Source organism: Pogoniulus pusillus, chromosome 1 (genome assembly GCF_015220805.1).
Source record: "Pogoniulus pusillus isolate bPogPus1 chromosome 1, bPogPus1.pri, whole genome shotgun sequence".
Classification (NCBI taxonomy): Eukaryota; Metazoa; Chordata; class Aves; order Piciformes; family Lybiidae; genus Pogoniulus; species Pogoniulus pusillus.
In genome coordinates, this window is record NC_087264.1 from 19,999,923 (window position 1) to 20,027,811 (window position 27,889).

Genomic DNA, 27,889 nt, shown 5'->3' on the forward strand with positions numbered 1-27,889 from the left:
ATCCCTCCATTTTATTATTTCACATGCAGCCAACCCTCATAAATCAACCTTAATTTTACCTCTAGCACAGTTAATGCCAAATTGCTATGTTATGGCTGCTAATGGAACCAACCAGCATTACACATCAATAACATATTAAAGGACTTACATTAGGTGTGAAGAGTTTTCTGTTTGACAGGAAAGCTTCCCGAAATACTTTGATGATCAGATTCAGCTCCCGCAGGTATTGCCTTTCTTCTGCAATTTCATTTCTCACTAGGTCATAGTAGTTGAGCTCCCCAGAAGAAGAGGGCTCATCTTCACAGAGAGAAACCAAACCAATGTCATCCTGATCAAACATATCCATCAAAACCTGGCAAAGGAAATTGGAAGCATTACATGTAAACCTGATCTGAAATGCTTGGCTCGAGCTCAGCTATTTTGGTGTGTTCAGAGAAATCCTTTGAGTTTTTAATACACTACTTTCTGTGATCACTTGCACAAGGGAGTAATATTTAAACTTTGGCAGCAGAATGCTGGCTTCTTTGCCAAAGCCATTTTCCCCCTTTATAAGTTAGTATGACCTAGAAAACAAGCTACAATCCACCCAGAACCAGCTCTGAAAACAAGGCAGCTTGCATAAGCCTTTGACAAAACCCTCCTGATAAAAGATAAAATGCAACAAAAATGTTTCTCAGTTTTCTGAGGATGAAAAGCCAGAAGTCTTGTTCTGCATTATAAAGAAGGAAAAAGCTGTCATGACAAAGTGACATCAGGAGGACAGTAACACAGATTGCCCAGAGATGTGGTTGAGGCCCCGTTCCTGGGGATGTTCAAGATCGGCCTTGATGCAGCCCTGAGCAGCCTGATCATGTTGGAGGTGTCCCTGCTCACTGAAAGGGGTTGGACAAGATGACCTTTGAGGGTCCTTTCCAACCCAATGAGGAACCAAATAAGGTTCAACAAGGACAAGTGCAGAGTCCTGCACCTGGGGAGGAATAATAAACTGCACCAGTACAGGTTGGGAGGTGATCTGCTGGAGAGCAGCCCTGTGGAGAGGGACCTGGGAGTGCTGGAGGAGAACATCCATGGCACAGCAATGTGCCCTTGTGGCCAAGAAGGCCAATGGGATCCTGGGGTGTATTAAGAGTGTTTCCAGCAGATCAAGGGAGGTTCTCCTCCCCCTCTACTCTGCCCTGATGAGACCTCATCTTGAATATTGCATTCAGTTTTGGACTCCCCAGTTGAAGAGGGAGAGTGATCTGCTGGAGAGAGTCCAGGGGAGGGCTAGGAAGGTGATTAGGGGACTGGAGCACTGCCTGATGAGGAGAGGCTGAGGGACCTGGGGCTGTTTCGTCTGGAGAAGAAGAGACTGAGAGGGGATTTTTATAAATATCTGAGGGCTGGGGGTCAGGAGCAGGGGGACAGGCTCTGCTCACTGCTCCCTGGGATAGGACAAGGAGCAATGGGTGTAAATTGCAGCACAGAAGGTTCCAGCTCAACACAAGAGGGAACTTCTTGACTGTAAGGGTCCCAGAGCACTGGCACAGGCTGCCCAGAGAGGTTGTGGAGTCTCCTTCTCTGAAGCCTTTCCAGGCCTGTCTGGATGTGTTCCTCTGTGACCTGTGTTAGATTGTGTGGTCCTGCTCTGGCAGGGGGGTTGGACTTGATGATTTCCTTGGGTCCCTTTCAACCCCTAACATCCTGTGAGCCTGTGACCCAATGCAATCTGGGTAATTCCATGTGAAATAAAAGACAATAGAATTTTACATCGTGGTATTTTGTAGGAAATGCTCCTGTTCAATACTTCACAGGTTTAACTGAAACTTGAAATCTTTACTGTGGTAGTTCTGTATAAGGAGAAGCTTCTGCACTTCACAGAACCATAGAATCACAGAATTGGTTAGAAGAGACTTCCGAGATCATGGACTCCAACATTCAATGGTTCTTCTTCCCAGGGAGGTGGTGGAGTCACTGTCCCTGAAGGTGTTCAAGAAAAGCCTGGATGAGGCACTTAGTGCCATGGTGTAGTTGATTGGATAGAGCTGGATGCTAGGTTGGGCAGGATGAGCTTGGAGGTCTCTTCCAACCTGGTTGATTCAATGATTCTACAGTTACATCTCTAATCATAGAATCACAGAGTGGTTTAGGTTGGAATGGACCTTAGAGATCATCTAGTTCCAACCCCTCTACTACGGGCAGGGACACTTTCCACTAGACCAGGTAGCTCAAAGCCTCATTCAACCTAGTCTTAAACATTTTCAGGGAAAGATGCCCACAACTCATGGCTAAGTAACCTCCCTTCTATTCCTGCTTTGGATCTTCCTTAAAAGGAAACAAAATCAAAACCACCTCTGGTATCAGTTGGTTTAACTCCAACTCCTCACCTTATCAGCACACATGGATACTTTAATGTCCTGCTGGGAGATCTCAAAGTGACGTATGTTGAAGACATAGTTTCCAGCCAGCTTTAAGATGTCAGCTGAGATGTATTCCAAGACAGCCACGATATACAGAGAGACATGGTAATCTACCTTGTAACCCAGGACCTCCTGCAAATTGAAAAGACAACAAGAAGGAGTGTTACTTGATGCAGAAATCCATCCAGAGTGACAACACACTGAAGTCTCTCATGAAGTCCATCTTGTCTGTGTGGATAATTTACAGTGATGTAAGAGCCAGGGCAAAGGACAGCAAAATGAACTTTGATCATCCTCCTTAAAGGGAATGTTTGTAAATACTCCCTTGTGCACTTCACAGTCTGACAGATTCCATGTGTCACACTGACAGGTGATAAGTTTCAGAACATCCAGTAATCTCTCCTCTAAAAATGACAAACCTAACTACAGGATTGCTTCAAGGAAAGGACTTTCCCATAAGGAAGAAAAGTTTCACTTTAAGGGTACTGAGACCTAGTCTAGTAAGAGGCCTCCATGCCCATGGCAGTGGGGTTGAACTAGATGATTTTTGAGGTCAGTGCAATCCAAATCACTCTATGATTCCTCTATAATCTTGATCTATGCTTATTGCAGGACTAGACTCTACACAGAAAGACTAGACTGGACTCTACACAGAAAGTCAAGCTTCATTCTGAGTTGTTCTTGATGGAAGAAATTCTCTTTCACGAAACTACAAACTGTGTTACAGGCTCTTTATTTGAAGGTTTATGGAGCAGGCTGCCCAGAATGTTTGTGGAGTTTCCTTTTCTGGAGAGATTCCAAACCTACCTGGACACTGTGATCCTGGACATGCTGCTGTGGGTGACCCTGCTTTAGCAGGGAGGTTGGACTGGATGGTCGCCAGAGGCCCCTTCCAACGCCCTACCAGTTTCTCTTGCTTGAGTTGGAAGAGACCTCTAACATCATCAAGTCCAACCATCAACCCAACACGGCTACTGAACCACGTCCACATGTTTCTGGAATACTTCCAGGTGCTCTACAACTCCCCCAGCCCTCAGCAGCTTGTTACAAGGCCTGATCACTTTTTAAGGAAAGATATTTTTCCTAATATCCAACCAAAACCTCCCTTGGCACAATTTCAGGCCACTTCCTCTTGTTCTATCACCTGATATTAGGTAGAAGAGACCAACCCCCACCTCACTACGACCTCTTTTCAGGGAGTTGCAGAGAGCAATGAGGTCTCCCCTCAGCCTCCTCCAGGCTGAACAACTCCTGTTCCCTCAAGTGCTCCTCACCAGACCTGTTCCTCAGACCCTTCACCTGCTCTGTTGCCCTTTTCTGGACACACTCCAGCATCTCAATGTCTTGTATCTTTTAAAAAATCAGATTCTGTGCCACACACTTTCCATAGCAGGCTTCATAAAACAAAGTTGGTGTTTTCTGGTGTTCTCTTTCCTAACATCTCTTCCCCTCTCATCAGCCGTCACAAACCAAGACAGTGTACACAACAATGCAGTGAGCACACCTGAAAGATGCTTCTATTTCTGCTTATGCTTAAGCAATGCTTACTCAATACAGCAACATTGAAAAAAAAATTACTGAACTGCTTGAGAGAGTCCAGCACGGAGCCACAAAGATGCTGAAGGGAATGGAACATCTCTCTTACGAGGAGAGCCTAAGGGAGCTGGGGCTGTGCTGCTGGGAGGAGACTGAGAGGTGACCTCATCAATGGTTATCAATATGTGCAGGGAGAGTGCCAGGAGGCTGGAGCCAGGCTCTGCTGGGTGATGCCCAGGGACAGCACAAGGGGCAATGAGTGGAAGCTGAGCCATAGGAAGCTTCATATAAACATGAGGAGCAATTTTCATCCTGTGAGGGTGACAGAAACCTGGAACAGGCTGACCAGGGGGGCTGCGGAATCTCCCTCTCTGGAGATATTCCAAACCTGCCTGGATGCATTCCTGTGTGATCTGCTCTAGGACATCCTGCTCTGGCAGCGGGGTTGGACTACATGAGCTTGGGAGGTCCCTTCCAGCCCCTGACACTCTGTGATTCTGCAAAAAAGAGCAGCATTTGAATCAGCCTCCATCTACTGATTCAGCACTGATCTGAAGGTGACTAAATCGTGATCTAAAACTCAGAGTACTGTTTGATCATTAAACCCCCCGAAACGGTATGAATGCATGCTTACTGTGTGACAGAGATCCTAACTGGAAGCAAGGAGCTCCACATCTGCTATAAACAACATGACACCCAAGAAGTGAGATCATAGAATCAACCAGGTTGGAAGAGACCTCCAAGATCATCCAGTCCAACCTAACACCCAGCCCTAGACAATCAACCAGACCATGGCATTAAGTGCCCCAGCCAGGCTTGGCTTCAACACCTCCAGGGATGCGACTCCACCACCTGCCTGGGCAGCCCATTCCAACGCCAATCACTCTCTCTGCCAACAACTCCCTCCTAATAATCAGCCCAGACCTCTCCTGGCACAACTTGAGACTGTGTCCTCTTGATCTGTTGCTGCTTGCCTGGGAGAAGAGACCAACCTCACCTGGCTAGAGCCTCCCTTCAGGGAGGTGTAGAGAGCAATGAGGTCTGCCCTGAGCCTCCTCTCCTCCAGGCTGAACATCTCCAGCTCCCTTACTCCCTCCTCACATGTCCCCTTTCCTCAACAATCAACTCTGTATTTGGTCTTTTGTGACATCTCCTTTAAACCAAGGCACTAATAACATTCAGCAGCACAGAAAGGACACTGATACACATCTTAGTTGACAGTATACAAGGAACAGGATCTACCTGTTCCCCCTTCTCTTCTGCCTTCTGCAGCATTTTGAAACAAATATAGGTGTCAAAACAGTACTGCTCATGTAAGTAAGTAAACTGTTTGGGGGTTATTTATGTTATCAACTAACTAGTCATATCTCAAAGCAGAGTAACCAACACACTAGTATCTAGAACATGATGAATCAGGTGCATTCAGAAGAGTGTGGCCAGCAGGTCAAGGGAGGTTCTCTTTCCCCTTTATCCAGCCCTAGTGAGGCCACATTTGGAGGACTGGGGCAAATTATGGATTTCCCAGTTCAAAAGAGACAGGGAACTACTGGAGAGAGTCCAGCAGAGGCTACAAAGATGATGAAGGGACTGAAGCATCTCTCTGTGAGGAGGAAAGGCCTGGGGCTGTTTAGCCTGGAGAAGAGCAGCCTGAGAGAGGATCTGATCGATACTCAAGCAAGAGCTAAAGGGTTGGGGTCAAGAGGATGAAGCCAGATTCTTGTCACTCATGCTCAGCGACAGGACAAGGGGCAGAGGTCACAAAGTGGCATCCAGGAGATTCCATCTGAAGATGAGGAGAAATTTCTTTGGTGTGAGGGTGCTGGAGCCTTGGAGCAGGCTGCGCAGAGAGGTTGTGGAGTCGTCTCCTTTTTGGAGAGATTCCAAACCCACCTGGATATTGTGGTCCTGGGCAGGCTCCTGTGGGTGACCCTGCTTTAGCCAGGGTGTTGGACTGGATGATCTCCAGAGATCCCATCCAACCCCCAGCAGTCTGGAATTCTGTGAATTTATTACAACGTGTTCATGCTGTGCTCTTTCAGCCAAGACGAGAAACTTCCCTGAGCTCACCCAAATTATGCTGGAGGGAAATAATACAGCGGAGGGGGGAGTGTGGTGGGCAGAATTAGCAGGTTGTTGGTTTAAGTACCTTTAATAAAGGATGGATTTTGTCCACAGGAAGCAGGAGAGGGTTTCTTCTCTTTCTTTTCTCTATAGCAGACTGTGCATCAGCGATCGCCCACTTGTCTATGGGATGAGGAAATGTCTTTTGAACGCGCTCCTGTCCAAACAGAGAGAGTGCACTGAGATTAACCGCAGCAATCAAAGAGAAGCTCTAAAAAAACAAGCAGCAAATTACTTCCCTTGTACTACAATTATCCTCCTCCTCCGTGTTTGCAACACATTCTCCTAACTGTTCTCTCCACCTTATCCAACTCAGCTTCACTGTTTTTCAGTTATCCCAAACAACCTCCCTCCTCTAAGCATGGAAATGAATCAGAGAATGGTTTGGGATGGAAGGGACCTTTATAAGATCACCTAGTTCCAACCTCGCTGCCATGGACAAGGATATGCTTCATTAGATCAGGTTGCTGAAAGTCCCATCCAGCCTCACGTCAAGCACTTGCAATGATGAGGCATCCACAGCCTCTCTGGGCAACCACTTTGTGTGTCTCACCACACTCTTTGTGAAAGATTTTCTCTTTAATTCCAATCTAAACCTGCCCTTCTCAAGTTCAAAGATGTTGCCCCTTTGCCACTTAGAGGCCTTGGTAAAAAGTCTTGGTTTCTCTTAGAAGCCTCCTTTAAGTGTTGAAAGGCCACAATAAGGTCTCCTTGGAGCCTTGGCTTCTCCAGGCAGAAAAACCCCAACTCTGTCAGCCTTTCTTCATAGGAGAGGTGTCCCAGCTCTGACTATTTTTCTGGCCCTTCTCTGGATCCGTTCTAACAGGTCTGTATCTATCTTGGACACTCTCAGAGCTGGATGTAATACTCCATGTAGGACCTCACAAGACCACAAGCATCAAGAACTCCTTCAAATCTCCTAAAAGAACTCCTGCTCTGTGATCGTTACATCACAGGAGCAACAAGAAGCCTCTGCTGAGACCAGGACCCCAAAACATACACAACATCAGGAAGTACTGAGCAGATTACAGCCTAAACAAAACAAAAACTTGCTGTTGTTCCTACTTCAGAAAAGAGTGTAACTTGGCTGACTTCAAGTAAAGTTTATGGCAGACATGACGAGCAAGTGCAGGGCTGCAGCAAAAAAAGTGTGACCAGCAGGACTGAGGAAGTGCTTCTCTCTCTCTGCTCTGCTCTTATGAGACCCTACCCAGAACACTGCATCCAGCTCCGGTGCCCTCAGCACAAGGACACGGAACTGTTGGAGTGGGTCCAGGCAAAGCCACCAAGATGATCAGAAGGCTGAAGCACCTCCCCTGTGGGGACAGGCTGTGAGAGTTGGGGCTGTTGAGTCTGGAGAAGAGAATGCTGTGGGGAGACCTTGTAGTGACCTTCCAGGGCTTGAAGTGGGCTATGACAATGCTGGGGAGGGACTTTTCACGAGGGCTTGTAGTGACAGGACAAGGGCGAACGGACTGAAGCTGGAGAAGGGGAAAGTTAGCCTGGATATTAGGAAGAAATTCCTTACAGTGTGGGTGGTGAGAGACTGGAACAGGTTGCCCAGGGAGGCTGTAGGCCAGGTTCAAGGCCAGCTTGGATAACGTTTTGAGCAACCTGGTTTAGTGGAAGTTGTCCCCACCCATGGCAGGAAAAGTGGAACTAGATGATCTTTAATTTCTCCCTTCTCTCTAAGTCTAGATCTCTTTTCGTTTAATCCCATCACTTCTTGTCCTGTCACATCAAGTCTTGCTAAATAGACTGTCCCCAGCGTTCTTCCTGGCCCCTTCAAGTACTGAGAGGTCACAAGAAGGTACCTCTGGAGCCTTCTCCTCTCCAGGCTGAACAGGCTTCCCGCTGCAGCCTCTGTCAGCTGGGGAATGAAATGCTGCAAGAATGAGTCTGAACTGAGCTCGGTTGACTGCTCAAGGGACTTTGGCAAAACAGGTTTTTTCAGGTGGATAGCTCATGGCAGGGGGGAGTAGTGATCACCTCCAGCTACACCACAGCCCTTATCCACCCAGCACTGCCAGGGTGGCAGAGTATGTGTCACAGTGCCATACCCAACCTCTGCTTTGAACCCACAACCTGGGCCACAATGAAGCCTGCATGGGTGGCAACTCTTAGAGGAGAGATTTTTACAGATGAGCTGAGAAAATGATGACATCTACAAGTCCCTTTTGATACGTTCTGAAAGGAGGTCTGAGGTCTTCCTAGAGGCAGCTTTGAAGTATTTGCACGTGGTCATTAAAGGCTCAGCTTTCTGCGTCAGCTGTCAGTGCCAGGTAAGTACTCTGTGACCTTTTCTCCTGAACAGCAGCTGACAGCTGAGGGCTGATTAACTGATATGAACTTTCCTTGAGATTCTAACAGGAGCTGGCCCAGAAAATGGACATAAGGTGGCATTAAGCTGTCCTTCAGCTCATGACTACCACCAGCCTTTTGTGTTCAGACTTTACTGGTTCCCAATGTTTTCTTGGGAACAATTTGAAGCCCTTTTTTTCTAGTTAGAAAACTTCTATTATTTGATATTTTAGACCTTGATCTTGCAAACACTGAAGTGTAATAATGTGCACCAAGAGTTCCACTGCCTCGAGGCTGTTATGTAAATATCAGCATGATAAACTTGAGAGACCACAGTGCTCACGTTTTCTCTTGACAACTAAAAACAACTGAGAAGCAGAGCCAAAAGCCTTCAGTCCTGGATCTCAGATGCTCCCTGACAACACAATCCAATACCACACCACCCACACCAACATCCCATACCACAAAACTCATTTCTCCTTTCTCGGCTCAGGAAGAATCTGAACTTATTACAGAATGACAGAATTTCTTAGATTGGAAAAGACCTTCAAGATCCGAGTCCAAGCATTAGTCTCACCCTGACAAGTCCTTGACTAAACCAAACCCCTCAGCACAACATCTCATCACTATGAAGTGCTAGGGTTGGAAAGGAGCACCAGCATCAGCCAGTCCAACCTTCATCCCAGCAGCCTTCGGCACTAGACCATAGCCTCAAGCACCACATCCACTCTCCTTTGAAACACCTCCAGGGATGGAGACTCCACCACCTCCCTGGGCAGCCTGTTCCAGTGCCTGACCACCTGCTCAGGAAAGAACTTCCTCCCAACAGCCAACCTGAACCTCCCCTGATGCAACTTGAGGCCATTTCCTCTTGTCCTAGCATTAGTAACTGGGGAGAAGAGACCAGCTCCAGCCTCACTACAGCCTCCTTTGAGGTAGTTGTAGAGGGCAATAAGGTCCCCTCTCAGCCTCCTCTTCTCTACACTAAACACCCCCAGCTCCCTCAGCTGCTCCTCACAGGCCATGTTTGCCAGACCTCCCCCCAGCCTCGTTGCCCTTCTCTGCACCTGCTCCAGCACCTCAGTGTCCCTCCTAGACTGTGGTGACCAAACCTGGACACAGGACTCGAGGTGTGGTCTCAGGAGTGCTGAGTACCATGCTGAGGCATGATCACCTCCCTACTCCTGCTGCTCACACCATTGCTGATCCAGGCCAGGATGCTGCTGGCCATCTTGGCCACCTGGGCACACTGCTGGCTCATGTTCAGCTGCTGCCCACCAACACCCCCAGGTCCTCTCCCGCCAGGCAGCTCTCCAGCCACTGCTCCCCCAGCCTGACCTACAGAAGAGTAATATTTTGGGGAACCTGTTACCACTCTGTGTTTTTAAATTAAATGGGTTTTATATTGCCAAGCACAAACAATGTTTCATTATTCACAGCCTTAAAATGCCAAGTATACTTAAAACACAACACACAAAACTTAGTGCCTGCTGTGATATTTTGTAACCCAGAAATCAAAGAGTTGCCGGTTGTCTCAGAAAGCTGTCTGCAGCACAGGGTAATTTGTGGGGCATCCAAACAGGCAATGAAAATTATTAGTTCAAAGATTTATAGATTCACAGAATGGTTTCACTTGGAAGGGACCTCCAAGATCACCTAGTTCCAGCCCCTCTGCAGGGACACCTTCCACTAGACCAGGTTGCTCAAGGTCCCATCCAATCTGGCCTTGAACATCTCCAGGGAGTATCCACAACCTCCCTGGCCAACTTGTTCAGTGTTTCATCACACTTAGTGTAAAGAATTTCTTCCTAATATGCAGGGTAAACCTGCCCTCCTCGAACTTAAATGTCTATGAACATCATTAATTCCCACATACATGGGGGCATTTTATCATCTCCTGACTCACAAGCAGAAAACAGTTGAGTTGGTGTGTAGAGAAATCAGTGCTATCTCAACTGTCCTGTGTGCTGAAGAGATCAAATTCTTCTCAGACTGCTCCAGCTGGGACTTGGAGAAAGAACATGGAATTTCTCAGCTCCACATCTAAAGCTCAAATCCAGACTTGAGGTAGTAAGAATCCCAAGAGCTGTTAAGGGACTATTAAGTTTTGGATTGGTTTAGTCATAATTTTAATGCATCAGTATTACAAAATACATTAATCATAAACCAAAATTAGTAACTTATGAATTAACTCCAAGTTGAATAAAAGGCAACTGCTGCATCTAATAACAATCTAAATCCACTCAGGCAATTATTTGTAAATATATATATATATAATTATTTTATTTTAAATTTCCAGGACACACAGAATTGTTTAGGCAGGAAAAGACCTTTAAGATCATTTAGTCCAACTTTAAGATCATGTAGTCCACCTTTAAGATCATTTAGTCCAGCCATTAATCTAGCACCATCCAGTTTACTCCCAAACTATGTTCCTCAGCACCATACACTGCTTTTAAATCCTTCCAAGGATAATGACTCCACCACCTCCCTGGGCAGCCTGTTCCAGGCCTTGACAACCCTTTCAGAGAATGATGTTTTCCTAATGTCCAACCTAAACCTCCTCTGGCACAACTTGAAGCCGTTTCCTCTCATACTGTCAGTTGCTGCTTGGGAGAATTAGCACCTGGCTCCAATTTCCTTTCAGGCAGATGTAAAGAGCCAGAAGGTGTCCCCTCAGCCTCCTTTTCTCCAGCCTGAACAAGCTCAGTTGCCTCAGCTGCTTCTCCTAAGACTTACTGTCTAAACTCTTCACAATCTCTGCTGCCCTTCTCTGGACACACTCCAGCACCTCAATGTCCTTCTTGTAGTAAGGGGCCCAAAACTAAATGCAGTACAATCTTGAATGTTAGCTAGAGACTGGTAGAGGAGAACTTCAATTTGGTTCCATCTATAAATCCTAGACATATAAATTGATGCCCAATTAATACTCTGCAAAGCTCTAATGGGTCACAGCTAGATGAAAGCATTCTCTCCCTCTAGACTATATACTGAAGCACACTCCATTAAAGCCCTCATTTTGTAGCTGATGACACAAAACCAGACAGCTGCAATAACACAAGAGCCTCAGTGAGTTCAATAAAGTTCCAGGAACATACAACTCTATTCCCTCAGCTGCACAATCCATGCCTAACAACAGCAACCTTTCATTCTAATATTTACTTCCCCCCCCCTACATTTATGTCAAAGAACAGGAAAATCTGCAACAGCCTTAAGTTTAAGGTGTGTTTGAGCAGCAGTATTCTGCATTTATAAATGTAATGCTGAGTGAAAAATCTCCAGCTATGATCCTATTTCTATTCTGAAGCCTTGTGCATGAAAATTAGTCTCCAATCAAATTTGTTTTGTGAAATTTCAATCACAGAATATCAGGAGTTGGAAGGGAAACCCAGAGATCATTGAGTCCAGCCCCCCTGCCAATGCAGGATCACACAAGAATGCATCCAGACACGTCCAGAAAGTCTCCAGAGAAGGAGACTCCACAACCTCTCTGGGCAGTTTGCTCCAGGGCTCCAGCACCCTTACAGTAAAGAATTTTTTCCTCAAGTTGAGGTGAAGTCTCCTGTATTCCAGCTTATACCTGTTGTTCCTTGTCCTGTCACAGGACACCACTGAAAAGAGGCTGGCACCTTCATCTTGACACCCACCCTTCAGACATTTATAGACACTGATATGATCCCCTCTCAGCCTTCTCTTCTCAGGACTAAACAGCCTCAGGTCTCTCAGTCTTTCTTCATAGAAGAGATGTTCAAGTCCTCCAAACATCCTTGCTGCTCTCCACTGGACACTCTCCAGCAGATTCCTGTCTCTCCTGAACTGGGGAGCCCAAAACTGGAAACAGCATTCCAGGTGTGGTCTTACCAGGGCAGAGTACTAGATAAGGAGAACCTCCCTAGACCTGACACACTTTTCTTGATGCACCCCAGGATACCATTGGCCCTCTTGGCCATGAGGGGACATTGCTGTCCCATGGATAACTTCCTGTCCACTAAGACTCTGCATATTGCTGCTTTCCAGCAGGATGATCCATGTTCTTTACTGGTGCAGGGGGTAATTCCTCCCCAGATGTAAGACTCTGCAGTTATTTTATCATCTTTGAGCATTAACAAGCTCTGCTTTTCAGATTCACCTTGCCTTAACTTCAGCCTCCACTGCTCACACCAGCTTAGTTCACCTCAGCCACTCTGTAAGCATGCACTTGGTTTTCCAATATGTAGTCTTACCTCTACATCTTGGACAGTGCGTGGCTGAGCAATGCATAGTTTGTTCAGCAGCTGAAGTATCAACTCTTCGATGTAATAGAGGGAATCTTCTTTTGCTGAAAGGTTTGGGTGAACCTGTTGTTGAACCTGTCCAAAATTGAAGAATGAGTTTGTTAGTTTGCTGGTTGTTTTTCCCATTTAAGGCTGTATAAAAGGAAGAACTGGAAAAAAAAGCAGAGTTCCTCTGTACCATAGTGCTGGAAATTGCTACACTTCAGTGATTTCCCACGAATTTCCCTATGTAACCAAGATCATAGAATCAGTCAGGGTTGGAAGGGACCACAAGGAGCATCTAGTTCCAACCGCACTGCCATGCCCAGGGACACCCTACCCTAGAGCAGGCTGCCCACAGCCTCAGCCAGCCTGGCCTTAAACACCTCCAGCCATGGGGCCTCAGCCTCCTCCCTGGGCAACCCATGCCAGCCTCTCATCACTCTCATGCTGAACAACTTCTTCCTCACATCCAGCCTCAATCTCCCCACCTCCAGCTTTGCTCCATTCCCCCCAGTCCTCTCACTCCCTGATAGCCTAAAAAGTCCCTCCTCAGCTTTTTTGTAGGCCCCCTTCAGATACTGTATGACAATTCCTATTCCTCTATTCGATTAAAAAGCTTTTATGTTGGTGAAGAAATTTCAAGTCAAGGCAGATTTCTTTACAGTGCAGTAAAAACAACCACTTTGGGTAACCCTGCAGTTACTCATTCACAGAATGAGTAATAGTTAACATTACTAACCCTACTCATGAGTACTGGGTGACTGTGAGCAGAGAAGTAGTATGGATCTACCAAAGGAAAACATCTAATAAGCAAGGGCATCAGGATAAGAGAACCAACCAGTCTGGCAGGGAGTTGAATTAATGTGCTGTCAAAATCTGTCACAACAAATGCCACACACACGACCCCGAAGAAGGGCAGGAACAACTCCCTGAGATGCTCCAGAACCAGAAAGAACATAAAATCACAGAGCTGCTTCAGTTGGAAAAGACTTCCAAGATCATCAAATCCAACTGTCAACTTAAGACCACTAGAGCCATTAAACCATGGCCCCAAGTTCCCTGAACACCTCCAGGGATGTTGACTCCACCACCTCTCTGAGCAGCCTGTTCCAATGCCTGACCACTCTTGCAGGACAGAAATGTTTTCCTAATATCCAACCTAAACCACCCTGGACAATTTTGGACAATTTCTTCTTGTTCTATTGTTTTATACAAGGGAGAAGAGATCAAGCCCTACCTCACTCCATTCTCTTTCAGACAGCTGTAGGCCCCAAAGGTCACCCCTCAACCTCCTCTTCTCTGGACTAAACAATGCCAATTCCCTCAACTGCTGCCTTGAAGACCTGTTCTCCAGACCCTTCACCAGCTTTGTTGCCCTTCTCTGGACACACTCCAGCACCAAAACGCCCTTCTTGGGGTGAGGAGCCCAACATGAAACATCATCTGAGGTATAGGAAAGATGTGAAACACAACTGAAAGAGACCTAAGAGAAAGCATGTTAGGAGTGTCAAGACCAGGAAATGTGCTGTGAGTAAAGCTTGACTTCCACCTCTCTCTAACACAAGGCAGGATAATGCCTTTCATCTCTCTTCACAGACATTAATCACAGCTTTTGTGATTAAGATTTTCCAAGGCTAAGTTAGTGCAGACAATGTGAAACAGGCAACTTCAGTGTGTGCCCACACAAGCTAAAGGGGCACAACTAACTCGTCTTGGTCCAACGTGGCTATTTTCCTACCAAAACTCCCCCAAACCCAAACTACAGCCCCACCTTAAAAATAAAAGGCACTCAAGAGCTAGTCTATTCTATTCTCCTTTTCCCTGGCAGCCTCTCAGTCAGAAAAGTATGAATTAAATCTTAAAACTATAGCCAAAAGATTCCCAAGCAGTACAATCCAGGGAAATTCCCTACTCTCCCCACACAAATTCTATGTTAATCACCTCCAAAAAGTAACCTTCCATACTTCCATCAGCATTCTGTACGTGGTATCAAGCATGAGACAAATGGATCAGGAGGTTTTCAGGGGAAGGCACTAACATGCCTGGGCCAGTTCTGAAATACAGGAGCTTCTCCCTCTGAACACAATGGGAGAGTCCCCAAACACTGCTAGGCTCTGAGGACTCTCTCCAAATCATTTCATAGATTTCACCTTACAGACAGTGAATTTGCAGCCCTGAAGGCTCTTCTAAGTTGTGTAAAACGAAGTCCAAGAAGGAAATGAATTGGCTGGCTGGTTTCCTTCCCTGCTGGCCACAGAGGAAAGTGGGCAGAGCTGCCCAGCAGCCAGAGACACCACAAGGAACTCCACCTCCACCTCTACCTCCATCCCATGGCCTGAAAGAACTGGGGGAACAAGACTGTACTTTGTCCCTGCACCTCCACAGGGGAAGTATTTGTGTACTCCACGTGAGTACATTTCTGGTGCTTAATTCCATACTGGCATCCTCCTCACAAAGCACAGGTGAAGAACCCATTAGGAAAACTGCTGTACACTAAAGAAGAAGGAATGATGAGGGGACTGGAGCACTGCCTGATGAGGAGAGGCTGAGGGACCTGGGGCTGTTTAGTCTGCAGAAGAGAAGACTAAGAGGGGATTTAATCAGTGTTTATAACTATCTGAGGGCTGGGGGTCAGGAGGGGGGGACAGGCTCTGCTCACTTGCTCCCTGGGATAGGACAAGGAGCAAAGGATGGAAGCTGCAGCACAGGAGCTTCCAGCTCAATGCAATGGGGAATTTCTTTCCTGTAAGGATCCCAGAGCACTGAACAGGCTCCCCAGAGAGGTTGTGGAGTCTCCTTCTCTGGAGCCTTTCAAGGCCTGTCTGGATGTGTTCCTGTGTGACCTGAGCTAGACTGTATGGTCCTGCTCTGGCAGGAGGCTTGGACTTGATGATCTCTTTGGGTCCTTTCCAACCCCTGACATCCTGTGATCCTGTGAATATACAACCTGCTTCTATTCCAGCTGTCCAGTTTGGGTACAGGCTTTGTACAGACCTGTAAGCAGAGCTTATTTTTCTGTACCTCCAACGTGTCTCTGTGCCCCATCTCACTGCTGCAGCACAGCTGACGTGTGTAGAAGACCACGTAACGCTGAAGCAAACAAAATCCACCTCACACGAAAACCAGACCCACTCCTTGAAAACACTTACTTCAGACTGCAGGTTTTCAACAATAGTCAGTGCACTTTGTGTTCTTCCTGAACATGAGAGTTTAATTCACAAAACAATGGAAAACCAGGAAGTGTCGAGCTAAGGTCCTGCCACGTATCTCTTGCACAAGCACTACTACAACGAAAGCACTGGCTGGAGAACTAGGAAATGAGATGAAGTTGTATTTCCCACACAACGAACCCTTAAGGATGCTCTGCAGAAAGGAAAAGAACAGGATCAAACCCAAAAAAAGTTATGTGAGGGCTGGCAGCCCTCTGCTGCGAGACCAAACTGAAAGAGTTTGCTTTGTTCAGGATGGAGAAGAGAAGGCTCAAGGGAGACCTTCTGGTGGTCTTCCAGCCATTCGAGTGACTAGTCAGAGAACTGGGAGCAGACTTTTGTATTGTGACAGGACAAGAGATGATGGTTTAAACTAAAAGAGGGAGACTCAGATTAGAGAGAAGGCAGAGATTTTTTTACACTGAAGGTGGTGAGACCCTGGCTCAGGCTGCCCAGAGAGGTGTTAGATGCCCCATCCCTGGAACCACTCCAAGTCAGGTTGTCTGGGACTCTAAGCAACCTGTTATAGTTGCAGATGGCCCTGCTCAGTGCAGGGGGTGTGTGTACTAGACGACCTTTAAAGGTCCCTTCAAGCCCAAATCAGTCTGTGACTCCATGGTAAGATGAGAGGGGGAAGCTGTGCTCCCTCCCTTAACAGAAGATGAGGAACTCCCATTTACCACATCTGATTGCAGCCATTCTCCTCCTCCTCTCATGAAGGTTGCTTATTCTAAAAACAGACATCACTGCCACAGAGAAAGTGACTTCACTTGTGCTTAACTTCAGTCCTCAGGCCTCCACAGCTCATGCTATGCTTTCCTCAGCTTTCCCAGAAGCATGTAGATCTCTAACAGGTTTGAGGACAACCGGAGGAGCTCTCAGCCCCCCTCAAACACTGGCAGATGACCTCAGCTTCATACCATGAACACAAACAGAAGTACTGAGGTCTATTTTGCTTTGAAAGGAGAAAAAACAAAGCCCAACATTTCTTGACTGAGACTATTCTTCCCAGAGGATTTAGGAATCGTCTTACATTTGAAATTGTTCTGCTTACATCATCACAGAGTGGTCCCAGAGGTGCCTGTGCACTCTCTGGCTTTAAGAGAAGTTATTTTGACAGAAGTGCTGTTACTGAGAAAAAACAATTTCAGAGCAGGAGACTGTTTTTCATAACAACACAAGGAGACAGTTCTAAAAGCTGTACACCAGCTGATAAAATCAGATGCTGCTCTATCATGGCCAATGTTTATTCTTTATTCACCTAAACCCTAACTGAAAGGGGCTGTAAAAAAAAAAAAAAGAGAGCCTGAAAAAATACCCAATGTAAGAGGGGAAAAAAAGCAAGGGCAATTACTGAGGACATGTACCTTATGGAAGGTGCATTCAGTGACTTCAGGTTCCAACTGAAATACCTGAGCAGATTCCACTGGCATGGAATCATCACCAGCGTTCACACAGAGCTCAAGGTTTGAGCTGACTTTAATTGCTTCTTTTAACGGTTGTAATACTGAAAGCCATGATGTGAGAGCTCTGCTGCAAGAACTCTGAGCAAAAGATAACAGAAACCAGGTTCCTTTACCTGTATTATCTCTGAAACCATGCAGGTGGAGTGTCTGAAGTCATTACAGAGGAAGATTAAGAGTAGCAGGACTATGAGGAGTACTCCTTCACAAACTGTTCCAAGGAGAGGAAATGAAATGACAGGTCTGAGCCATGTAAGTGCAGCATTTAAACATGGCCTTAAAGCCTTTATTACAGATGGGACCTCCTGAACTGCTTCTTCCCTTGCTCCTCATCTTTACCTCTCCCTACTCTTCCAGCACACGTGTATTTGATGATAACATAGTGATGGCTTCACAGAGGCCCCTCCTTGCTACAGCTGTAGCCTTCAACAGACTTGGCAGGGCTCCCTCAGAGTCCAACTGCATCTGCACAAGCTCAAAACTGAAAACCCCCTTCAAGATAAACTTGAGATCTTCCCCTTGGTCCTGCAACATGCCACAAAAGCATCAAGAGAAAACAAGCAGCTGCAGAGACAGAGTCAAGCTCAAAATTCCTTCTCAGTGAGATGTTAGTAGTCCTTAGCAGGTTTCTGGAAAGAAGTCTGTTAAGAAAAGATTAGGATGAAAACATTTCAGGGACATCAACTGTGAGGAGTGGAAATAAACTGATGGTTCTTCTCTGTAATTGGCACTGGTGAGGCCACACCTCAAATACTGAGTTCAGTTTTGGGGCCCTCGCTACAAGGACACTGAGATGCTGGAGTGTGTCTAGAGATGGAGAATGAAGATGGTGAAGGGTCTGGAGATCAGGTCTGGTGAGGAGCACTTAAGGGAACTGGAGCTGTTCAGCCTGGAGGAGACTGAAGGAAAACCTTCTTATTCTCTATCACTCTCTGAAAGGAGGCTGAAGCCAGGTAGGGGCCCATTTCTTCTCCCAAGGAATAAGGGATAGGACAGAAGTTCTTCAGTATGAGGGTGGTGAGACTCCAGAACAGCTTGCTCAGAGGGGTTGTGGATGGCCCCTCCCTGGGAGGTCAGACCACAGGCTCACAGGACATCAAGGGTTGGAAGGAACCCAAAGAGATCATTGAGTCCAACCCCCCCTGCCAGAGCAGGACCATACAATCTAGCTCAGGTCACACAGGAATGCATCCAGATAGGCTTAGGTTTGACATAAGAAGAATGTCCTTATTCAAAGGGTTGCCAAGCCCTGAAACAGGCTGCCCAGAGAAATGGTGGAATCCCCATGCCTGGAGTGGTTTAAGAGATGTGTAGTTGCGGTACTGAGGGACATAGTTTAGTGGTGGACCTAGCAGTGTTAGGTCATTGGCTGGACTTGATGACCTTACAGGTCTTTTCATCGTTGTATGACTCTATGTTCTCATTTTTCAGAACCAATACATGGCAGGCTTAACTTTGAACCACACAGTGTCCCCTGGCACAACTTGAGGCTGTGTCCCTGTGTTCTGTTGCTGGTTGCCTGGAAGAAGAGACCAACCCCACCTGGCCACAGCCTCCCTTCAGGGAGTTGTAAACAGCAATGAGGTCTGCCCTGAGCCTCCTCCAGGCTGCACACCCCCAGCTCCCTCAGCCTCTCCTCACAGGGCTGTGCTCCAGGCCTCTCCCCAGCTTCGTTGCCCTTCTCTGGACACATTCCAGTATCTCATAATCATAATTCATCAGAAAGAACCACAAATATTTACACCCTTGAAGAGATCTCCTAAATAAAAATGTTCTGTCAACTTCACTGGTTCCTAACTTGATTTCCAGTACAGCAACTTCTAGACGAACCATCTTCCTTAAGTCAAATAAATGCTGATAGAGGAACAGGAAGAAGTGGTGTCTTAAGCAAATCAGAACTCAGTAATTCAGTTGTGCGTGGCCATTTATAGTTTTTATCCTTACAGCTCTAAACATTTGATGCACTGTTAGCAAAATCTCTCCTAACACAGCAATTGAGCTGTGAAAAGCATCTGATAGTGCTTGTGGTAACAGGACAAGGAGTGATGGGCTTAAAACTGGGATATTTAAACTAGAGAGAGAAGGAAGAAGGTGATGATGCATGGCTGATTGACAAACTAAATCAAATGCAGATCACTATTCTTCCCATCTTCTCCTGCAATAAGCTGTAGGATGTAATACATCTTGACAGCAGGTGCTGCAATCACAGACTGGTGGGGATGGGAAGAGGCCTCTCAGGAACATCTAGTCCAAGCCCTCTGCTAAAAAAGGGTGACCCGTTGCAAGTGGTTCAGGATCAGAGAGCCCAGGTGGCTCTGGAATCTCTCCAATGAAAGAGGCTCCACAACCTCTCTGGTCAGCCTGCTCCAAGGCTCCAGCACCCTCACACTAAAGGTTTTCCTCCTGTTCAGGTGGAACTTCTTAGGTTCCAGTTTGTGCCCACCGCCCCTTGTTGTGTTGCTGGGTACCACTGAAAAGAGTCAGGTCCATCCTCCTGTCCCACACCCTTCAGCTCTTGCTGAGCATTGATCAGATCCCCTCTCAGACTGCTCTTCTCCAGGCTCAACAGCCTCAGGTCTCAGCCCTTCCTCCTCACAGAGAAGCTCCAGGCCGCTCAGCACCTCTGTAGCCTCCAGTGGACTGTTGCTAGTAGCTCCTTGTCTCTTTTGAGCTGAGGAGCCTAGAACTGGACGCACCACTCCAGGTGTAACCTCACTAGGGTAGTGGGGCAGGAGAACACAATCATCTTAATACAGCACAGGACCCCATCAGCCTTCTTGGCCACGAAGGCTCATGGGTGGCTCACAAAAGGAACTGGTAGATCACAATGAGCACAGCAGCCCCAATTTGAGGCTTCTGTGATTTCCACACAGATGCATTTCCCAGAAGACCTGCCCACTGACAGTTTCTCCCTGTGGCACTTCCTCACCATGGCTCACTTCTGCTATAGCTACTCTCATCTACATTTCTTAGTTTGTTTCTCACATCGCTACTTTCCCTACTTTTCTACCCAAACACACAAACCCTTCTTTCTCCAGCTGGTTCACAGAATCACAGGATGTCAGGGGTTGGAAGGGACCCAGAGAGCTCATCCAGTCCAACCCCCCTGCCAGAGCAGGACCATACAATCTAGCTCAGGTCACACAGGAACACATCCAGACAGGCCTGCAAAGGCTCCAGAGAAGGAGACTCCACAACTTCTCTGTACTCTGGGATCCTTACAGGAAAGAAGTTCCCCCTTGTGTTGAGCTGGAACCTCCTGTGCTGCAGCTTCCATCCATTGCTCCTTGTCCTATCCCAGGGAGCAAGTGAGCAGAGCCTGTCCCTCCTCTCCTGACCCACATCCCTCAGATAGTTATAAACATTGATTAGATCCTCTCTTAGTCTTCTCTTCTGCAGACTAAACAGCCCCAGGTCCCTCAGCCTCTCCTCATCAGGCAGTGCTCCAGTCCCCTCATCATCCTCATAGCCCTCTGCTGGTCCCTCTCCAGCAGATCCCTGTCCCTCTTCAACTGAGGAATCATAGAATTGTCAGGGCTGGAAGTGACCTCAAATATCATCCAGCTTCAAACCCCTGCCACAGACAGGGATATTTTACACTAGATCAGGTTGCTCAGAGACACATCCAAACCGGCCTTGAACACCTCCAGGGAGGAGGCATCCATGAGCTCCCCAGCCAATCTGTTCCAGTGTCTCACCACCCTCATGGTGAAGAACTTCTTCCTTGAATCCAATCTAAAACTACCCACTTCCAGTTTTGCCTGACATCACTACCTGACATCTTAAAAAACTCCCTCAATGGCCTTCTTGTAGGCTCCCTTCGAATCTGGAAGGTGACAATAAGGTCTCCTTGGAGCCTTCTCTTCTCCAGACTGAAGAGCCCCAACTCTCTCAGTCTATCTCCACAGGAGAGGAGCTCCAGCTCTCTGATAATCCTTGTGGCTCTTCTGTGGGCATGTTCAAGTGTGTCTTGTAATAGGGGCTCCAGAAGTGGATGCAGTACTCAAGGTGGGGTCTCACCTTGAGTGGAGAGTGGAGTAGAGGGTGAGAATCACCTCTCTCAACCTGCTGGCCTTTTACACAGAGTCAAGGAGAAACTAAAACATGTGGATGTCCACAAACATTTTGATCTTTAAAATGTATGGAAAACTAAGATATAGAATGCCTTGTTTAAACTGAGATAAACCCTGAATGTTCTAGGTACAGCCTCTTCCCTGTGATATGGAAGGAAAACACCATGGCTGGCACAGAGATTGCTATGCATGTGACTGACTTTAATGCAAACAGCTTCTAATTCTCCTCCAGCTCTTCAACACATCAATTCCCATAGCTGAGAGCTGCCTGACACTCTGAACCCAGCACATGCAGGCTCCTTCTCCCTACTTTTACATGATGCACTTCCAAGAAGAATCACTCACTTGGGTAGACTGAATTATTCAGTCTGTACGGGTGGGCAGAGGCCAACTGGATGAGACTGAACAAGGCCAAGGGCAGGGTTCTACACTTTGGCCACAACAACCTCAAGCAGTGCTACAGGCTGGGGACAGAGTGGCTGGAAAGCAGCCAGGCAGAGAGGGACCTGGGGGGTGCTGGTAGAGAGTAGCTGAAGATGAGCCAGCAGTGTGCCCAGGTGGGCAGGAGAGCCAATGGCATCCTGGCCTGCATCAGGAGCAGTGCGGCCAGCAGGACAAGGGAGGTTCTTCTGCCCCTGTGCTCAGCACTGCTCAGGCCACACCTTGAGTGCTGTGTCCAGTTCTGGGCTCCTCAATTCAAGAGAGATGTTGAGGTACTGGAATGAGTCCAAAGAAAGGCAACAAAGCTGGTGAGAGGCCTGGAACACAAACCCTCTGAGGAGAGGCTGAGGGAGCTGGGGGTGTGCAGCCTGCAGAAGATGAGACTCAGGGCAGACCTCATTGCTCTCTACAACTCCCTGAAGGGAGGCTGTAGCCAGGTGGGGTTGGTCTCTTCTCCCAGGCAACCTTAGCAACAGATCAAGGGGACACAGTCTCAAGTTGTGCTGGGGGAGGTCTAGGCTGGATGTTAGGAGGAAGTTGTTGGCAGAGAGAGTGACTGGCATTGGAATGGGCTGCCCAGGGAGGTGGTGGAGGCACCGTCCCTGCGGGTGTTCAAGAAAAGACTGGATGAGGCACTTAGTGCCATGGTCTGGTTGACTGGATAGGGCTGGGGGATGGGTTGGACTGGATGATCTTAGAGGTCTCTCCCAGCCTGGCTGATTCTATGATTAAGTGGCACACAGAGGGGCAAGATGACCATGCATGAAGGAGTAGAAGCACATAAGTAAGGGAATGGTGGTGGCAATCAACCCTTCAGCTCTTCCTGTCACTAGTTAGCCTGGCAAGTCCTTAAGCCAACGCAAAGGCTCATTTCCATATTCCATTTTAACAACCCAAGTAGGAAGTGTTTCTTCTGCTACTGCTGCCAAATGAAATTACACTGTTCCTACTACTTTTAAACACTTGGGAACTAAAAACTACCTCCATTTCATGCCAGTGGCTGGGAAAATTCTCCTGTTACCATTATCAGATGCAGACTCCAGTGAGACTATTTAAGCTGTATAATAAAACAGTGAAATTTAAAAGAGGCATTGCAATTTAAGTAAAAGGACCAGTCCCATTTGGTTCCAAATGTCATTGATGATAGTGAATATTTATGCAAGACAAAAAAAAAAGCCAATTTCTTTACTTGTCAGGGACTCAAACCAACCTACAATGATGCCCAGCTGGTACTAGGAGTTAAAAACAAAAGGTCTGGAGGAACTGACCTGCTGTTTGCAAAAGGTTTGGTAGAGTCCACATGACAGGGACTTTCTACAACTACAGCCACCTCTCCCTTGTGAACATGCTATTAAGAGGCAACAATTGCTTGACAGAGTCACAGAATGTTGGAAGAAAACTTTAAAGTTCATCTAAGTCCAATCCCCCTGCAGTCAGCAGGGACATCTGCAACTAGAGCAGGTTGCTCAGAGTCCTGGAATGGTTCCAGGGATGGGGCATTTACCACCACTTTGGGCAACCTGGGATAGGGTCTCACCACACTCAGGGTAAAAAAATTCTTACTTCTCTCCAGTCTGATTCTCCCTCTTTCAGTCCTGGAACAACAGGCTCTGCTCTAAAGTCTCTCCAGCTTTCTGATCAGTCTTTTTAAGTAGTGAAAGGGCACCAGAAGGTCTCCCTGGAGCCTTTTCTTTTCCAGGCTGAACAAGGCCAACTCTCTCAGCCTAGCCTCACAGCAGAGGGCTTCCAAGCCCCCCACCACTGTTGCAGCCTCCTCTGGCCCTGATTCAACAGGTCCATGTGTGTGCTGTGCTGAGGACTCCAGAGCTGGCCCTAGCACTGCAGGTGGGGTCTCAGCAGAGGGAAGCAGAGGGACAGAATCTCCTCCCTCCACCTGTTGCCCATGCTAAAAAAAGGCCAAGTGTAAAGTCCTGCACCTGGGTGGGTGCAATCCCAAGCACAACTCCAGGCTGGATGGGAAATGGCTGAGAGCAGCCCTGAGGAAAAGGACCTGGGGGTCTGGGGTGATGAAAAGCTCAAGATGAGCCTGCAGTGTGAGTGCAGCTCAGACAGCAACCCTGTGCTGGGCTGCAGCAAGAGCAGTGTGGGCAGCAGGGCAAGGGAGGGGATTCTGCCCCTTGGCTCTGCTCTCCTCACACCCCACCTGCAGTCCTGGGTGCAGTTCTGGAGCTCCCAACACAAGAAGGACATGGAACTGCTGGAGCCAGTCCAGAGGAGGCCACCAAGATGCTCAGAGGGCTGCAGCAGCTCTGCTATGAGGACAGGCTGAGTTTGGGCTCTGCAGCCTGGAGAAAGCTTCCAGGAGGCCTTGGAGTGGCTGTCCAGTATCTGAAGTGGGCTACAGGAAATCTGGGGAGGGAATATGGACAAGGTCTTGTAATGACAGGATGAGGTGTAATGGGTTTAAAGTGGCAGAGGAGAGACTGAAACTGGATGCTAGGAAGAAATGGTTTGCAGTGAGGGTGGTGAAACTGGCACAGGCTGCCCAAGGTTGTGGAGCACAGAAGCACAGAATGTGATCAAAGATCAAAGATCACATTCTGTGCTTCTGTGCTCCACAACCTCCCTGGAGGTATTCAAGGAACAGGTTGCCCAGGGAAGCTGTGGATGCTGCCTCCTTGGAGGTGTTCAAGGCCAAGTTGGATGAGGCCTTGAGCAACCTGTTCTAGTGGGAGGTGTCCCTGCCTATGGCAGGGGGTTGGAACTGGCTGAGCTTTGAGGTCCCTTCCAACCTAAACCATTCTATGACTCTATGAAAGGTCTAGGTTCAGAACTCAGACAATTGTACTTAATAAAAGCTAAATGACCTCACAGATTTCCAAACTAAACATAACTTATTTGAAAACATCACAACAAGCAGCTTGACAGTTGAAATTAGGATGCATTAAATAATAATTCATGCTAATGAAATTAGAAGGCATTAAATTATAATCCATTCTAATGACTCCATTATGCATTAAATAATTCTAACCCAAGGGGGTCTGATTCTTCAACAGAAAACATGTTGGTGATCAGCCCTGACAGAGCAGTGAAGAAAATGAGGCAGGCAAGTGAAAAAACAGGACAAGAGCTGGGCTGTTATACATTAACTCCCATGTTTTAGATTATAGAGAAGCACTGAATGACTGCAAACTTCAGAAACGTCCTCAAAATGGTCTTTTATGTTTCTGTCTGCAACGTTTGCTAAGAATAAACCCTTTAGTCATGCTCTAGAAATCTGTTGTGTGGTCCAGAGCAATAGTGGAATTGTTTTGGAGAATGCAAACAGTGTAGAGAGCCCTGCTTACACTGACATGCAGAACTGTGAGGAGTCATTGTTGGATGGTCTAGTAGGTAACAGGAGAAAAATCAGAGCAATTAACACCTCTGAGATACTTGTGAATTTGATTTAGAGACAGTGAAGAAGAAAGTGACTGCATACACAGCTCTTGTTTAAAGAAAGAGGAGTTTTTGTTTGCCAGAGGGTCTGTAGGAGCTTGCACAAGTGATAGTGCACGCTAAGAACACACAAGAATATGGCCTATGTGGGCAGCAGGTCAAGGGAGGGGATTCTGCCCTTCTGCTCCCCTCTGGTGACACTCCACCTGCAGTGCTGGAGCCAACTCTAGAGCCCTCAGCATAAGAAGGTCATGTAACTGTCAGAGCAGGTCTGAAGGACAGTCAGAAAGACGATCAGAGGGTTGGAGCACCTCTGCTGTGAGGACAGGGTAAGAGGATTTGGCTTGTTCAGCCTGGAGAAGAGAAGACTTCTTGTGTTTTTCCACAGTTTGAAGGTAGCTATAGGAGAGCTGGAAAGGGACTTTTTACAAAGGCATGGAGTAAACAGGGTCACAGAATCAGAGAATGTCAAGTGCTGGAAGGGACCTCAAAAGCTCATCTGGTCCAGTCCCCCTGCCAGAGCAGGATCACCCAGAGCAGATCACACTGAACACACCCAGACAGTTCTTGAATATCTCCAGAGAGGGAGACTCCACAACCCCCCTGTGCAGCCTCTTCCAGTGCTGTCACCCTCACAGAGAAAAAACTCTTCCTCAGGTTTGCATGGCACCTTCTATGCCTCAGCTTCCACCCACTGCCCCTTGTCCTGTCACTGGGCATCACTGAGAAGAGCCTGGCTCCATCCTCCTGACACTCAGCCCATACAGATGTATAAGTACCAATGAGGTCACCCCTTAGTCTCCTCCTCTCCAAGCTAAAAAGCCTCAGCTTCCTCAGTCTCTCCACTGCCCCACGATGAGGGGCAATGGCTTCAAACTGGAAGGAGATGGATTTAGATTAGATATTAGGAAGAAATTCCTTCCTGTGAGATTGAGAAGCCTGCCCAGAGAGGTTGTAGAGGATCCATGCCTGGAAGTGTTCAAAGCCAGGTTGGATGGGACCTTCAGCAAACGGGGTTAGTAGGAAGAGTCCCTACCCATGGCAGAGGAATTGGAACTAAAGGACTTTCAAGGTCTCTTCCAATCCAAATCATTCTAGGATTCTATAATTACTATCTTGGAGCACATTCATATATGTCCAACACCAATCTAGTGCCACTCAATCAGCCACTTACTGTGGAAAATCTAGTCCAGCTAATTGGGATAAAGGTTAATTCCAGGGACCACTGGAAGATGTTTGACAATGATGCCTTCAATGAGAAGTCTGAAAAGGTTCTTATACAATGAATTTCCAGGACTTCTAATTCCTGGTGGGAGATACACACTTGGGTGCTACCAGCAAGATTAATGATTTTTCTAGGCTCCCCTCTAAGATCAACAGATATGAATCAACCAGGTTGGAAGAGACCACCAAGATCATCCAGTCCAACCTAGCACCCAGCCCTAGCCAATCAACTAGACCATGGCACTAAGTGCCTCATCCAGGCTTTGCTTCAACACCTCCACCACCTGCCTGGGCAGTCCATTCCAATGCCAATCACTCTCTCTGCCAGGAACTTCCTCCTAACATCCAGACTAGACCTCCCCTGCCACAATTTGAGACTGTGTCCCCTTCTTCTGTTGCTGCTTGCCTGGCAGAAGAGACTAACCCCACCTGGCTACAGCCTCCCCTCAGGGAGTTGTAGAGAGCAATGAGGTCTGCCCTGAGCTTCCTCTGCTCCAGGCTGCACACCCCCAGCTCCCTCAGCCTCTCCTCACAAGGCTGTGCTCCAGGCCCCTCACCAGCCTTGCTGCCCTTCTCTCAACACCTTCCAGCACCTCAACATCTCTCTTGAATTGAGGAGCCCAGAACTGGACACAGCACTCAAGGTGTGGCCTGCATACAGGGGCAGAATAACCTCCCTTGTCCTGCTGGCCACACTGCTCCTGAGCCAGCCCAGGATGCCATTGGCTCTGCTGCCCACCTGGGCACACTGCTGCCTCATCTTCAGCTACTTTCTACCAGAATCCCCAAGTCCCTTTATGACATCAAAGCATTGCTATCAACCTGTAAAAATCAAGTCAGTTCTGCAGAGATTCATCTGGCAAGAACGAGCTTTGGCATGGGATCTGGGCTAGAAAACTCAGTTACAAAATTCAAATGCCAGTTTTAGAAACAAGTTTCATAATTTGCCATCTTTCCCCACAAAAGCCATCAGGCCAGAAAAAGCTAAAAAAAGCAAATCAAAACAAACCCAAAGAACAAGCACTTGGAGATATGAAAAGAAGGAGAGAGAGAGAGAGAATTCACAGAAGAAAATCCCCCTCCATGGAGGGTCCTGATTTCATCAGAGAAAGATTTGGCCAGCTTTGGAGACGGGGAAGCAGGAAAGCCCCTCCAGAGAAGTCCTGCCCCATCGAGCAAAAGCTTTAATGATGCTGCCAGTATCAACATCCCAAGGATTCAAACCCAAGAAACTCCACCAGCAGGGGGTTGAAAGCTCTCTGATTTCTGCTGCAACAGCTGCTGGTGCACTTGGAGAATTATTCAAAGAAACACTGTGATCCTTTAAGAGGCAAAGTCAGCTCCTTTAAGCAGTAAAGTCAGCTTCCAGATTAAAAGCCTTCATAAAGCTTAGACCATAGAGCTACTTGAAGTGATTTACTTGCTACCAATAGCAGCTCAACTAACCATAACATCATACAATTGCTT

General features: G+C 47.3%; 1 protein-coding gene across 1 annotated transcript in view; it reads right to left on the bottom strand.

The window, feature by feature from the left end:
• Nucleotides 1-27,889, bottom strand: part of SOS2 (SOS Ras/Rho guanine nucleotide exchange factor 2) — a 97,770-nt gene that overhangs the window by 63,490 nt on the left and 6,391 nt on the right. Inside the window, exons 2-5 of the mRNA XM_064142915.1 lie at nucleotides 12,581-12,706; nucleotides 6,082-6,213; nucleotides 2,367-2,531; nucleotides 149-352 (exon numbers count right to left, since the gene is read on the bottom strand). Coding sequence (XP_063998985.1) covers nucleotides 149-352; nucleotides 2,367-2,531; nucleotides 6,082-6,213; nucleotides 12,581-12,706 — 627 coding nt within the window. The remainder of the gene's footprint in view (nucleotides 1-148; nucleotides 353-2,366; nucleotides 2,532-6,081; nucleotides 6,214-12,580; nucleotides 12,707-27,889) is intronic.